Source organism: Chlorocebus sabaeus, chromosome 21 (assembly GCF_047675955.1).
Source record: "Chlorocebus sabaeus isolate Y175 chromosome 21, mChlSab1.0.hap1, whole genome shotgun sequence".
NCBI lineage: Eukaryota > Metazoa > Chordata > Mammalia > Primates > Cercopithecidae > Chlorocebus > Chlorocebus sabaeus.
Genome location: NC_132924.1, coordinates 89809597 through 89822916, shown reverse-complemented (window position 1 = coordinate 89822916; position 13320 = coordinate 89809597). Strand labels below are relative to the sequence as shown.

Below are 13320 nucleotides of genomic sequence, written 5' to 3'. Positions count from 1 at the left end.
AAAAAAAAAAAGAAAGCAACATATATTATGGAAACAAATGACTGCAATAAATAAGTGTAATCCACTAAAAAAGATACTGTCTTAATGTCTACATATTTTGGTATCTTTTGTTTTTGCAGGTGTTACAAACAGAAGAAAACATGTTAAAATGGACCTTATATTTTATTTCTAGGTCATGTTTATTTCTAGAAAGTGAGCTGGGTATGAACCAATGGCTAGGTGGGCAGGAACCAATGAACCACGTTCAAGACATGGTAGGGGAAAATCTCTTGCCTGTGACACTACACAACTACATTTCCCCTGCTAGATCCAACCTGCTCATCACTACACTTATAAATATCATTTAAGTTTTCTCTTTGGACTGAACAATGATAAATCTTTATTTTATCTTAGCAGCTGATGATATTTCATGCAAACTTTGAATTTAGGTCCTCTTTAGCCCCAACAGTAATATGCTGTTTGTCTTATCTTTTCCAAATATCTTATTACTTTTCTTCATCACATTTATTCTCATGGTTAAAACTGAAAACATTCATTCAAGAATCACAGTTCCTTTAACTGTCCTTTAAAAGCTACCAGAATTGTTACATTATTTTCTATAGATAAGCAATAAAAAAAGTGTACAAAACATTTATAGAAATACTTTTTTAAAAAAAATTTTATTATACTTTAAGTTCTGGGATACATGTGCAGAACGTGCAGGTTTGTTACACAGGCATACATGTGTCCTGGTGGTTTGCTGCACCCATCAATACATCATCTAGGTTTTAAGCTTTACATGCATTAGGTATTTGTCCTAACGCTCTCCCTCCTCTTGCCCCCAACCCCCCAACAGGCTCCAGTGTGCGATGTTCCCCTCCCTGTGTCCATGGAATACTTTCATAGCCTAAACTAAGTCTGCGTATCTTTGCTCTAACTTAATTGATGTTACATTGCCATCACTTCTGCGCTTTCCCTCCAAAAACAGAATTTGCTTATTCAAATAATGTAAGAGAAAGAAAAAGTTTCTCTTAGGATAGTAACTTTAATTGAGTAGATTTGCTATAAGATTTTTAAGATTCCATTTCAGACTTTTAGTGAATGATAATGCATATACAATTTCCAGTTTGGGGAAAGAACGATTGGGCAGCAAATTTCTAATATTTCAAAATTGTAGTTTAGCCTCTCATGCTTCACCTCTCAAATGTAAGGGTACAATTTAAAATACTTTCCTTAAAAAGTCTTATGAAAACAGCCAAATATTATATTTCTGCAACATAAATAAGCTAAGACAAAAATTCCTCTCTAAACGATGCCAACTCTGAGCCTGAACTGAGAAAAGTATAATTTGTTTTATTTTGCTTTAAATAAAAGACACGAATGATAGAGGATAGGAATTCTACACAAACAACATAATACACACATTCCCCAACCCAAGACCCAGGGAAAAGTGCAAACTAGATCACACTAGTTCTTATTATATAGCACTCTACAAATCTAAACGCATGTCACAGAAAGAGAATCAATTGAGTGGAGCGGGTATAATAAATTGCAAAACACCACAAGAGCATTATTTTATTAGCACTATTAGGAATGTTCAATAAACAGGGTCTATCAAATAAATGAAAAGACCCAATTTGTAGGGAAGTAAATTTCATTCTCATTCCCAAGACAGAGTCCAGAAACTGGAAAAGCTTAACAGAGAGAAGAACTGTAAGCATTCTACTATTACCTATCGCTAATAAACTAATAAATACTTCAGAATGGTATTAACAACTGACCAAAACAAGACAAAACTCTAAATCTAGGTCACACAATAACTCCAGATATGAGCTGCTTACGTGTCAAAACTACTTCCTTTTTTAAGACGATTTTATACCTCAGAGTGTTTCTACTGTTTGTGGTTTTTAAATGTTAATTTTTTAAAATAATAAAACAAATACTCCTTCCTCACTGACCTGAGAGATTCCTTTAAGGTCCTTTAATGCTCTACAACCTTGCTTAAAATTTCTGAAAGACTGATATTTAAACACAATCTTTTATTAGATGTGGAGGTCAACTTAAGAATCAAAGTCCCAGCACTTTAGGAGGCCAAGGTGGGCAGATCACGAGGTCAGGAGTTTGAGACCAGCCTGGCCAATATGGTGAAACCCCATCTCTACTAAAAATACAAAAATTAGCCAGGTGTGGTGGCGCACACCTGTAGTCCCAGCTACTCAGGAGGCTGAGGCAGAAAAATCGCTTGAACCCAGGAGGCGGAGGTTACAGTGAGCCGAGATCGCACCACTGCACTCCAGGTTGGGAGCCAGAGTGAGACTCCGTCTCAAAAAAAAAAAAAAAACAGAACCAAAGTTAGGGTTCTCCACAGAGTATAAGTGTAACCAGTACACTTTCAGTTTGCTAAAATTCAGAAGGGAAAAAAATGCTTTCTCAGATAAATGTTGCCTTACTTTGTTGAGAAATTTGGTAACTGCAATTAAACGGTGACACCACAGCCACAGCAACATAAAATACTGCTACAGCTAACTAACTGGGCCTGTCAGTTCCTTATTTTAGCACAGTAGGTAGTACAGGAATGCCTGCTACTTTTAAATGATGGGTAATAGTAACACATCAGCAACTGTCTTGCTCCACTGTAACAAGAAAAATGAGTTTCATTACAAGTTGTCTCTTCTGGGAAATACAAAGCCCTTTATAGATATATTTACAACAACATCTCAAATATAATAGTGATATTGAGAGATATTATTCCACATTTACAACAAACAGACACTCAGTAGTGCGGTTTCAAACAATCCAATAACCCATTATCTTGCTTGGTGCAGTTTTAGAAAGAAAGAATATTCAAGGATAAAAAAGATTATATTATATAGTTTAAACTGTCATTTCACTGTGAGAGCCAAGCCTATAGAATATAGAATATAGCCTTCTGAGGAAAAAACCTACTACAATGCCTCAGATTTAAATAGGATTTTACAGTCTACAAAGCACTTTCTTATTCATTTTACAATCTCATATGAAGATTGCATTCTAGTAAAGGGACCAAGTCTATCATCAAGTTGGAAGGCAAAACTCAGTAACTATCTCAACCACACAAATATTCATAGAACGCCCAGGCTTCCAAATAGGAAGAGAAGAAGTCAACTATCCCTGTTTGCAGACGACATGATCCTATATCTACAAAACCCTAGAGTCACCTAATTAAAGAGCTTCTGCACAGTAAAAGAAACTATCATCAGAGTGAACAGGCAAACTACAGAATGGGAGAAAATTTTTGCAATCTACCCATTTGACAAAGTCTAATATCCAGAATCTACAAGGAACTTAAACAAATTTACAAGAAAAAAATCAAACAGCCCCATTAAAAAGTAGGCAAAGGATATGAACAGACACTTCTCAAAAGAAGACATTTATGTGGCCAACGAACACAGAAAAATTCTCACCATCACTGATCACTACAGAAATTCAAATCAAAACCACAATGAGATACCATCTCACGCCAGTCAGAATGGTGATTATTAAAAAGTCAGGAAACCACAGATGCTGATGAGGCTATGGAGAAATAGGAATGCCTTTGCACTGTTGGTGGGATGTAAATTAGTTCAACCTTTGTGGAAGACAGTGTGGTGATTCCTCAAGGATCTAGAACCAGAAATAATACCATTTAACCCAGCAATCCCATTACTAGATGTATACCCAAAGAATATAAGTCATTCTACTATAAAGACACACTTACACGTATGTTTATTGCAGCACTATTTACAATAGCAAAGACATGGAACCAACTCAAATGCCCATCAATGATAGACTGGATAAAGAAAATGTGGTACACATACACCATGGAATACTACACAGCCATAAAAAAGGAATGAGATCATTTCCTTTGCAGGGACATGGATGAAGCTGTAAGCCAACATCCTCAGCAAACTAACACAGGAACAGAAAACCAAACACTGCACGTTCTCACTAATAAGTGGGAGCTGAACAATGAGAACACATGGACACAGGCAGAAGAACAACACACACCAGGAGCAGCTGGGGGTGGGGGGTGAGGGGAGGGAGAGCATCAGGACAAACAGCTAATGCATGCAGGGGTTAAAGCCTAGATGATGGGTTGATAGGTGCAGCAAACCACCATGACACATATACACCTACGTAACAAACCTACACATTCTGCACTTGCATCCCAGAACTTAAAGTAAAATTAAAAAGAAAGAAAGAAAAAAAACTCCACAGTCTCAGCCCAAAAGCTCCTTAAGCTAATAAACAACTTTAGCAAAGTCTCAGGATATAAAATCAATGTGCAAAAATCACTAACATTCCTACACACCAACAACAGTCAGACCAAGAGCCAATCAGGAATGCAAACATATTCACAATTGCCCCCCTGCCACATACACACACAAAAACGTAGGAATACAGCTAACCATGGAGGTGAAAGATCACGACACGAAGAACTACAAAACACTGCTCAAAGAGATCAGAGATGACACAAGCAAATGGAAAAACATTCCATGCTCATGGATAGGAAGACTCAATATCATTAAAATGCCCATACTGTCCAAAGCAATTTACAGATTCAATGATATTCCTATTAAACTACCATTGATATTCATCATAGAACTAGAAAAAACTGTTTCAAAATTCATATGGAACCAAAAAAGAGCACAAACAGTCAAGGCGATCCTAAGTAAAAAGAACAAAGCTGGAGGCATCATGCTACTTGCTACTCATCTTCCAACTATACTACAGGGCTACAGTAACCAAAACAGCATGATACTGGTACAAAACCAGACACATAGACCAATGGAATAGAATAAAGAACCCAGAAATAATGCTGCACACCTACAACTATCTGATCTTCGACAAATCTGACAAAACAAGCAATGGGAGAAGGATTGCCTATTCAATAAATGGTGCTGGGATATATGAGTAGCCATACGCAAAAGATTGAAAGTGGACCCCTTCTTTACACCATATACAAGTTAACTCAAGATGGATTAGAGACTTCAGTGTAAAACCAAAAACTATAAAAACCCTGAAAGACAAGCTACGCAATACCATTCAGGACATAGGAACGGGTAAGGATTTCATGACGAAGATACCAAAAGCAACTGCAATAAAAGCAAAAATTGACAAATAAAATCTAAATTAAAGAGCCTCTGCACAGCAACAGAAACTATCAACAGAGTGAACAGAAAACCTACAGAACGGAGACAATTTTTGGAAACTACACATCTGACAAAGGTCTAATATCCAGCATCAATAAGGAACTTAAAACAAATGTACAAGTACCTCATATTATCTGTATGAATGGAGTTCAGGGTTCTACTAATGTGGAAAAAAATTGTCTGTGAGCAATGATATAGTAGTACAAGAAAGATTTGGTTGGGAAATTTTTCAGAATAATATTGGCAGGCAAAATGAAACTTAACAGACAGAATTGTAACTCAAAGTTATTAGAAATACTTCAGCACAACTTTATGTGTTTGCAGTGGCTCACGCCTACAATTCCAGCCTTTGGGAGGCCGAGGGGGGCAGATCACCAGAGGCCAGAAGTTTGAGACCAGTCTGGATAAGATGGCGAACCCTGTCTCTACAAAAAATACAAAAATTAGCTGGGCATGATGGCATGTACCTGTAATCCCAGTTACTTGGGAGGGTGAAGCATTAGAATTACTTGAACGCGGGAGGCGGAGGTTGCAGTCAGCAGAGCTCTCGTCCCTGCACTCCAGCCTGGGTGACACAGCGAGATTCTGTCTTTAAAAAAAAAAAAAGAATCCCAGCATATTTGGAGGGTGGTGATGTAGAAAAAGAGAGGTGGAAGTTCAGATTTGAGGGGTAAGAAAGAGTCATAGCATCAGACTTTGTAAATGAAGGTAATATACTTAGATTGTATTTTCAGAGCAATGGAAGCCACTGCAGGAAGTCATATGAAATCTGGACTTGTATTCACTAAGAATTAAGAGTCCAAACTGTAAAAAACATGTATACTCATTAAGTCCATGTATTTTCTTGATAATACGCTTTGCACTCGATTAATTCATCGTAAGACACAGAATTCCAGAGCTAGAAGGAAACTTAATGAATGTAAAACCATTATTTTACATATGCAAAAACTCAAGGCCAGAGAAACATGCATCATTCGGATTGCTTTATTAATGGCTGAGAAAAATATCTCCAAAAATAATTAAGGGCAACTAAGATGTCTGGGATACATTCTAAACTCAAAGCTGACATTAATCAAAAAATTGCCCTTTTATATATTCATAAACTGAACCACCATGCTTTAGATGCATATGGCCCATCATAGAACATAGAAGATTTTGTAACAGTCTCTGACCACAATCTAAAGCTGCAAACTTAGATGGGGCACATACTCAGCAATGTATTTGATAAATTGTACTGTTCCAATCCCAGCTCACTAAATACACCATAACTCGGATATTCATTCATCCAGTGAAGAAGGATCTACTTTGTACAAGGAATTACACTGGAAGATGAAGAACTAGAATCTAGAAGAAGTGATAAAACATACATACACACAAAAAGATGCATATATACACAAACACTGACCCACATATATTACACACATATACCATAATTCACGTAAGGTAAAGTAACTGCAGACATGGCATAAACAGCAAAATAACTAGAATTAGAACTGAAGCTTTAAGATGTGACTGAATTGTTGTAATTCCTTGTAAAACTTGAACAGATAAAGAGCTGTTTCTTTTGATGACCAAAGAAAGTGTTTTGAGATGCAATCTACTCGCGGTGAAGATGCTGTGAACATTGCTGAAATGACAACAAAGGATTTAGAATATTACATAAACTTCATTGACGAAGCAGTGGCAGGGTGGCAAAATTGACTCCAATTCTGAAAGAAGTTCTATTGTGGGTAAAATGCTATCAAACGGCATCACATGATACAGAGAAATCTGTCTCTGGAAAGGAAAGCCAATCCATGCGGCAAACTTTATGGCTGTCTTATTTGAAGAAACTGCCACAGCTACCCCAACCTTTAGCAACCACCACCCCAATCAGTCAGCAGCCATAAACATCAAGGCAAGACTCCATCAGCAAAAAGATTATGACTTCCTGAGGCTCAGACAGCACTTTTTTTTTTTTTTAGCAAGAAAGTATTTTTAAATTAAGGTATAAACATTAGTCTTTTAGATATAATGCTACTGCACTCTTAATAGAATACAATATAGTTTAACTATAACTTTTATATGCACTAGGAAACCAAAAATTTCATGGGACTCACTTTCGGTGGCCTGGAACCAAACTCGCAGTATCTCCAAAGTAACCCTGTCTTTTCTGCAGCTGAAAGGATCAGAAGGCAGCATGCCAGCTGGTCCTTGACAGACTGGTGGGATTTACAGATAGGGAAGAACATTTTAGACAACAGGCACAACGGGGGCAAAAGACCTATGTAAACTGCAACTAGACCCTCTAGAAGGAAAATCCACTTTTATGTAAATGTTAAGTAAATTTAGAGCAAAAATTCTCAACATGAAAAAATGCCAAAACTGAGCTGCAGCCTAAGTTATATATCATATCAACAATGTAAGAGTTTTACATCTGTATTTGTGAGCTTAATTAACACAGAAAAATGTCTTCTAAATAACTTGACGAGGCACGGTGGCTCACACCTGCAATCCCAGAACTTTGGGATGTGGAGGCAGGAGGACTTCTTGAGCCCAGGAGTTCAAGAACATAGGGGACCCTGTCTCTACAAAAAAAAAAAATTAGCCATGCATTGTGGTGTGCGCCTGTAGTCTCAGCTACGAAGAGTGAGGTGGCAGGCTGAGACAGGAGGATTGCTTGACCCTGGAAGTTGAGGCTGCAGTGAGCTGTGATTGCACCACTGCACTCCAGCCTGGGTGACAGAGTGAAACTTTGTCTCAAACGTAAGTAAATAAATAACTTTAAGCCTAGGTCATTTGGTTTCCAAAAAGAATGAAAACGGATTTCAAAGAGATTTGAAAACTTGCTTTTCAGCAAATACAAAAAGAATTGGAAAATCACTTATGCTGCTTTTTACAAAAATGGCAAAGTTGTCCCTTTTAGGAAAAGGTGTTTAAATTCAGCAGCAAAAAACTTCATAACATAGGGTAGATGAGAAAGTGCCATCAACATCACTGTTTATAGTAAGTTATGGTGCTATTTTTTAAGACTCACCTATTTTAATAATATAATAATTTTAATAATAATATCCTGCATGACCGCTCCAATCTACAATTAATTTTCCGCCCTTTGGAAAAGTATTGCTTTATGATATTAATTCACTTGAAAACTGACAAGTAATATTATTTGGGGTCTTTTAAAAACCTTGTTAAAAGTTCATTTTATTTTCAGTAAATCATAAAAGTATTTCAATACTCTTGTATCCAAATCAAGAGCAGAGCCTCAAAAATCAGTTATCAGCAGCTGGGCATGGTGGCACACACCTGTAGTACTAGCTACTAGGGAGGCTGAGGTGGGAGGATCCCTTAAGCCCAGGAGTTCAAGCCCAACCTAGGTAACATACTAAGACTCTCTTAAAAAACAAACAAACAAACAAAAACTATTATCAAAGCTAACCATTATGTACTATTCCTAATATGTTCATTTCTCCCCTTTCTTTTTTAAAATTCATTTTCATTACAAGATGTGGTTGCCTATGTGAATGTTTCTCTGTATGGTCTAAGAGAATACTGTGGAATCTTTGAACTATATCCCTACCCTAAATGGCACTGGCTCAATGCAATGAAGATCATACAAGCCAAGCTGGTGGGAGTAGGGAAGTAGTATACCTCAAAAATAGCATTCAAAGCATTTTTACTTGGAAAACTACACGATATAAGAGCTAAAAACAGTATGGTTGTTCATCAAAGTCCTTTTCTTTTATTATTTTAAATTAAATTCCACATGATTCACAGTTCTCTGAATCTGACCTGCACTTTCACAGCTTTGTGCCTTTGTTTGGGAGGTCCATCTCCGAGTCCTCAATCACGGAATTCTCCTCATCCTCTTAGGCTCAATTCAAGGGAAGCTCTCCCAGTCTTGCCCAGCCCAATCTTGCATATGCCAAGTTGTATTCTTGTTGTAAACTCCTTATTTACCCTGGGTTTTACAAACTCGTTCATCTTTCTTATAGCACCTGTTATAGTACATTAGGAGGCATCTAAATTTAAAAAAGAAATCGAGTTAGGCTCATTTACCATAAAATATGATCAAATGAGGATTAAAATTGTCACAGATGGTCAAGATATTGAGAAGATACTGAGTAGATATCCAAGAACGACTCCAGAATACTTTTACCAGATTCCTTACCCCTACAGGGGCACAGCTGGGCCTTTGGAAGCCCTGGCTCCTGGCTGCCTGATTGTGATGGTGTCCTCGGCTTCCTTGAGGAGGGAGGGAGGCCTGCACCATCTGCAACTCCCTAAAAGCAGCTCCAGATTCAGTAACCTCTCCAGGAACACACTTGCCTTCATCACAGGAAGAGTAAGCACCACAGGGCTGAAGAACAGCCAAATTAGTCCCATTAGAACTCTTTTAGACCTCCCTGCAAGGACAAGTTAGACCAGGCTAGCTCCTGCCTCCCCTCTCAGGGGTGCTGGCTAATGACTTCTTTCTCCCTAGGCCTTCCTTGCCAATAACTTCAGTACAGAAACTTTTTCCCAAAGGGGAGGGGAATTGGCAAGGAAAGGAGGGAATTAAGTTGACAACAACCTTTTGGCAGTTTTCCTACTATAACTTCTCAGTTACTTAAAAGGGAAGAAAATAGGCCTCTAATGTCTGCAACTGTCTTTTGAAAAACCTAAAGTGTTCTGGGGTGGTTTGTTGCTGTAATTTCATGTCTCAAAATTAATGCCAAAGTCCTCCTCCCACCCCAGATCCTGCTACATTCTCATAAAAACAGCAAAGAGGTGAGTGCTCCCTGTGTGCTTCCCCTTTTATCTTCCTTTATGACTGAAATGAGCATGAAACCAAACTGAAAAGTCCAGCATCACCAGATCTTCTATCATGTGTCCAGCAAGGTACAGCCTGGATGGCACGTTCATCTTCATATTTTCTCTATCTCTTAGAACTGTCCCTACACAAATTAACAAAGGCATCTCTGAGAAATGCTAGATTTACATTGCTAGGAGAAGACCTAACAATGACCTTCCTTAACAAGTACACATTTTCCCAGTAGGTATTTTGCTTCTTGCCTGATCTGCACAGAGCACTGGATGTGACACTTACACATAGATACATGGATAATTATTTAACCTAACTGATGAAAACGTGATCTACAAATGCATATTATGAAATAAAATTTTAAATGTGTAATAAGGAGAAACACTAATATTTTTAAAACTAGTGTGTTTGAAACTTAATCCGAAGTGCAAAAGTGTTGAAAAGTGGGACCTGTGAGTGGTAACAAGGTCATGAGGGCTCTGCCTTCAAGAATGAATTTTGTTATTGAAGGAGTAGGTTTGTTATAAAAGTGAAATTGGGCCCCCTCTTGTTTTCTCATGTTCTCTTGCCCTTCCACCTTCCACCAAGGGATGACAGCAAGAAGGACCTCCCCAGATACCAGTCCCTTGATCTCAGACTTCCCTGACTCCTGAACTACAAGAAATGAAATCTATTCTTTAAAAATTACCCAATCTGTGGTATTGTTACAGCAGCACAAAACAGACTGAGACTGTTACCAACAAATATATAATTCCTTTACAACATATATTCAAACAACTTCTTAAAGGTATAGAACTTTGAGACCAGAAGGTATCCTGGAGAAGTATTTGTCTAAAGCGAAGAAGACAATATTGTGACAAGCAGCCATCCAAAAAGACGAAAAGCCAGAAAGCCATGGTCTTTCCGATGACAGATTCCAAAGGGCTGAGCACCTATTCAAATAGTGAGACAATTCTAGAGTGCTGAATCCTATCCGCCTCCTAGGGACACTATCCCGAGGGATATTACAAAACAAATGTAAATATGAACACGAGTTCAAGTTAGTAATCAAAACACTTAAGTTAGTATCTGAAAGGTACAAGTTTCCTAACAAAATGAGTACATTCTCTCAAGCGTTTTAAAGCGTTTTAATGCAGCTAAACACCTGAGGAAAATGCATTTCCAGATCTGCACTCCCAGAGTATGGAGATTAACAACGGAAAAAATATATGTGTACATATGTATCTATATTCAGGACTGTAAGAATTTCCCAGTATTGTGAAATTGAAATTTAAAACAAAAACAAAAACAAAAACACTCTACCTTGAAATTTCCAGATTTCAAGGATTGTAACCTTAGCTCAAAATATACTTTGTGTTTCGGAACTCTCTGTAGTGTTAGGGCTCGTGTGTTTTCTTTGCGGGTGTTTTATTAACGAGTCAGTGGGCTGGCTCCAAGTTTGTTAAAATCCTGTTCTAATTACCTCCTGCATTTACCACCGTCCAAGGATGGGAGGCACGCGGCACTTGCTTAGCATATGTAGCTTTACAGGGAAAGGAGACCAGCAAAGATCACTGAAAACTGCAACAGAAACCCTCAGAAATTCCAGCTTTCCCCTCTTCCCTCCGGTCCCTTCGACAATCCATTTGGTGACCTGACACGTCATCCATACACTGCCAAGAGTGCCTTCGGGAACCCCTCTCCCCACTACCCAACCAGAGAGACAGCCCCACGCTCGGGGAGGCGCAACTCCGGGCCGCGGAGGGCGCCGCCCGGACAGCCCGGCTGGGTCGGGGGGCTTCGCCGCCGAGCACCCAACGGCAGCCGCCCTCGGGCCTCCGCGGCCGGGGGGGAGGGCGCCTCCCCGACTACACTTCGGCCGCTCGGCACCCACACCCGGGAGGGCGTGAGGAAGGACTCGGTCTAACTCCTGGGAACCCTCGGAGTTCCGGCGCAGACACCCGAGGGGGTATCCCGGGAACTCCCTCGCCCGCGACATCCGTCCTTCTTCGTCTCCCGACCACCAGCGACGCGGCAGGGCGGCTGCCAGGCTGGCCCGCCTTGCGGTCTGTGCGCGTCGCAGCTTTTCCTCCGCGGGGCCATGAAGGCCGCCGGCCGCCCCCGCGCCCGCAGCCACCCGGCCCAGCCGCCTAAGCCGCCGCGTTGCTGGCGGGTGGCCGCGGGAGTCCGGTGCGCGGGCCCCGGCGCGTCCCCGAGCGCGCGCCCAGCCGACCGCGGCCCCGCGCGAGTTACACTAACTTTCCGGGGCGGGGGAGGGGCGGGCGCCGCGGGCCCGGCTCCCCGGCCTTACCTGTGCTCAAATTGTCGTTGATTTTCAAAGGCACCCGCAGGATGTAGACCAGGAATAGCACGATGAAGAACCACACGGTCCACAGATATGTCCAAGACCAAACTATGCAGGACTTGAGCTGCTCCAGAAAGCCCGTGGCCGCTTCAGCCATGTTTCAGCGCTGCTCTCTGCTGCCGCGGCTCTCGGTGTCTGCTGGGATGATTCACCGGCCCGGAGGCGCAGCTCGCGCCGCCGCCGCCGCCGCGGCCCGGGCGCCCCCGGAGCCCGCCCGCCGCCAGGGACGCGGGAGCGGCGGGAAATCGCGCGGGCCGCGGGCGCGCCGGCTTTTCCTTCTCCAGCCTTATTGCTAACAAGTGGCTTTCGTGGAGCAATCACGTGGCCCCTGCCCCCTCGCGTTCTGGGTCCATTTATATTTATTATGCTAATATTTAGAAAGACAAGGCCAAGTGACGCGTCGAAGGAAACTCCTCAGGCAGTTACAACCTGCATAAGTTGAACGTTTACCACACGCCAGGCACTGCTCCACGCTCCGTACAATCTCATTTAACCCCTGCAACAATCCCCACTACGATCCTCTTTCTATAGGTAGGGAAACTGAGGCTCACAGCAGCTGCGTAGTTTACCTTAAGGTGGAACCAAAATTCAATTGCAGTGGTGTATTCTGGGGCCCGAGGTCTTAAACCCTACACTCTGCTCCCTTATCTGGCAGGATTCAGGCTCAGGGAATGAATAAACCTGGGACAGCTAGGAGAAGGGAGGAGCTGCGCTCCTGTCGCGGGCTACCAGGCCTGAAGATAAATCACTCTATTCAGCAAGATTTGGGTGGCAGATGCTATTTACCTTTGTTCTGTCTCTTTGAAGCAGCGCAGGGATTTTCCAGAGATATCTTGACAAGATGAATGTTTATCCTCCAGGTTTTTTGGTGATCAGAGGTCAAACTATTCTCAGCCTGTTTTTAACATAAACAATTCTCTGGGATAATTTTGACTGTGAAACGGCTACCTTTAACAAAAAGTCCATTTTAAAGATTTTTTGTTTTGTTTTGTCTGTGCTGAATAAAATGTTTATTTTATTATAAAATGTTTTCTCAGCTGAAA

At 40.8% G+C, this 13320-nt stretch overlaps 1 protein-coding gene across 5 annotated transcripts in view; it reads right to left on the bottom strand.

Annotated features, from left to right (window-relative positions):
- The window catches only part of ST7 (suppression of tumorigenicity 7), a 276697-nt gene extending 264222 nt beyond the window's left edge, over positions 1–12475 (bottom strand). For 2 of the 5 annotated variants that reach the window (XM_007982681.3, XM_007982683.3), the window contains exon 1: positions 12224–12471. In XM_007982681.3, the coding sequence (XP_007980872.1) occupies positions 12224–12374 (151 nt within the window). In that variant the 5' untranslated portion in view covers positions 12375–12471. Of the gene's footprint in view, positions 1–12223 lie in introns of all 5 variants that reach the window. The other 3 variants (XM_007982682.3, XM_007982684.3, XM_073009298.1) reach the window with 2 other exon arrangements.
- Positions 12476–13320: the final 845 nt, after the last annotated feature.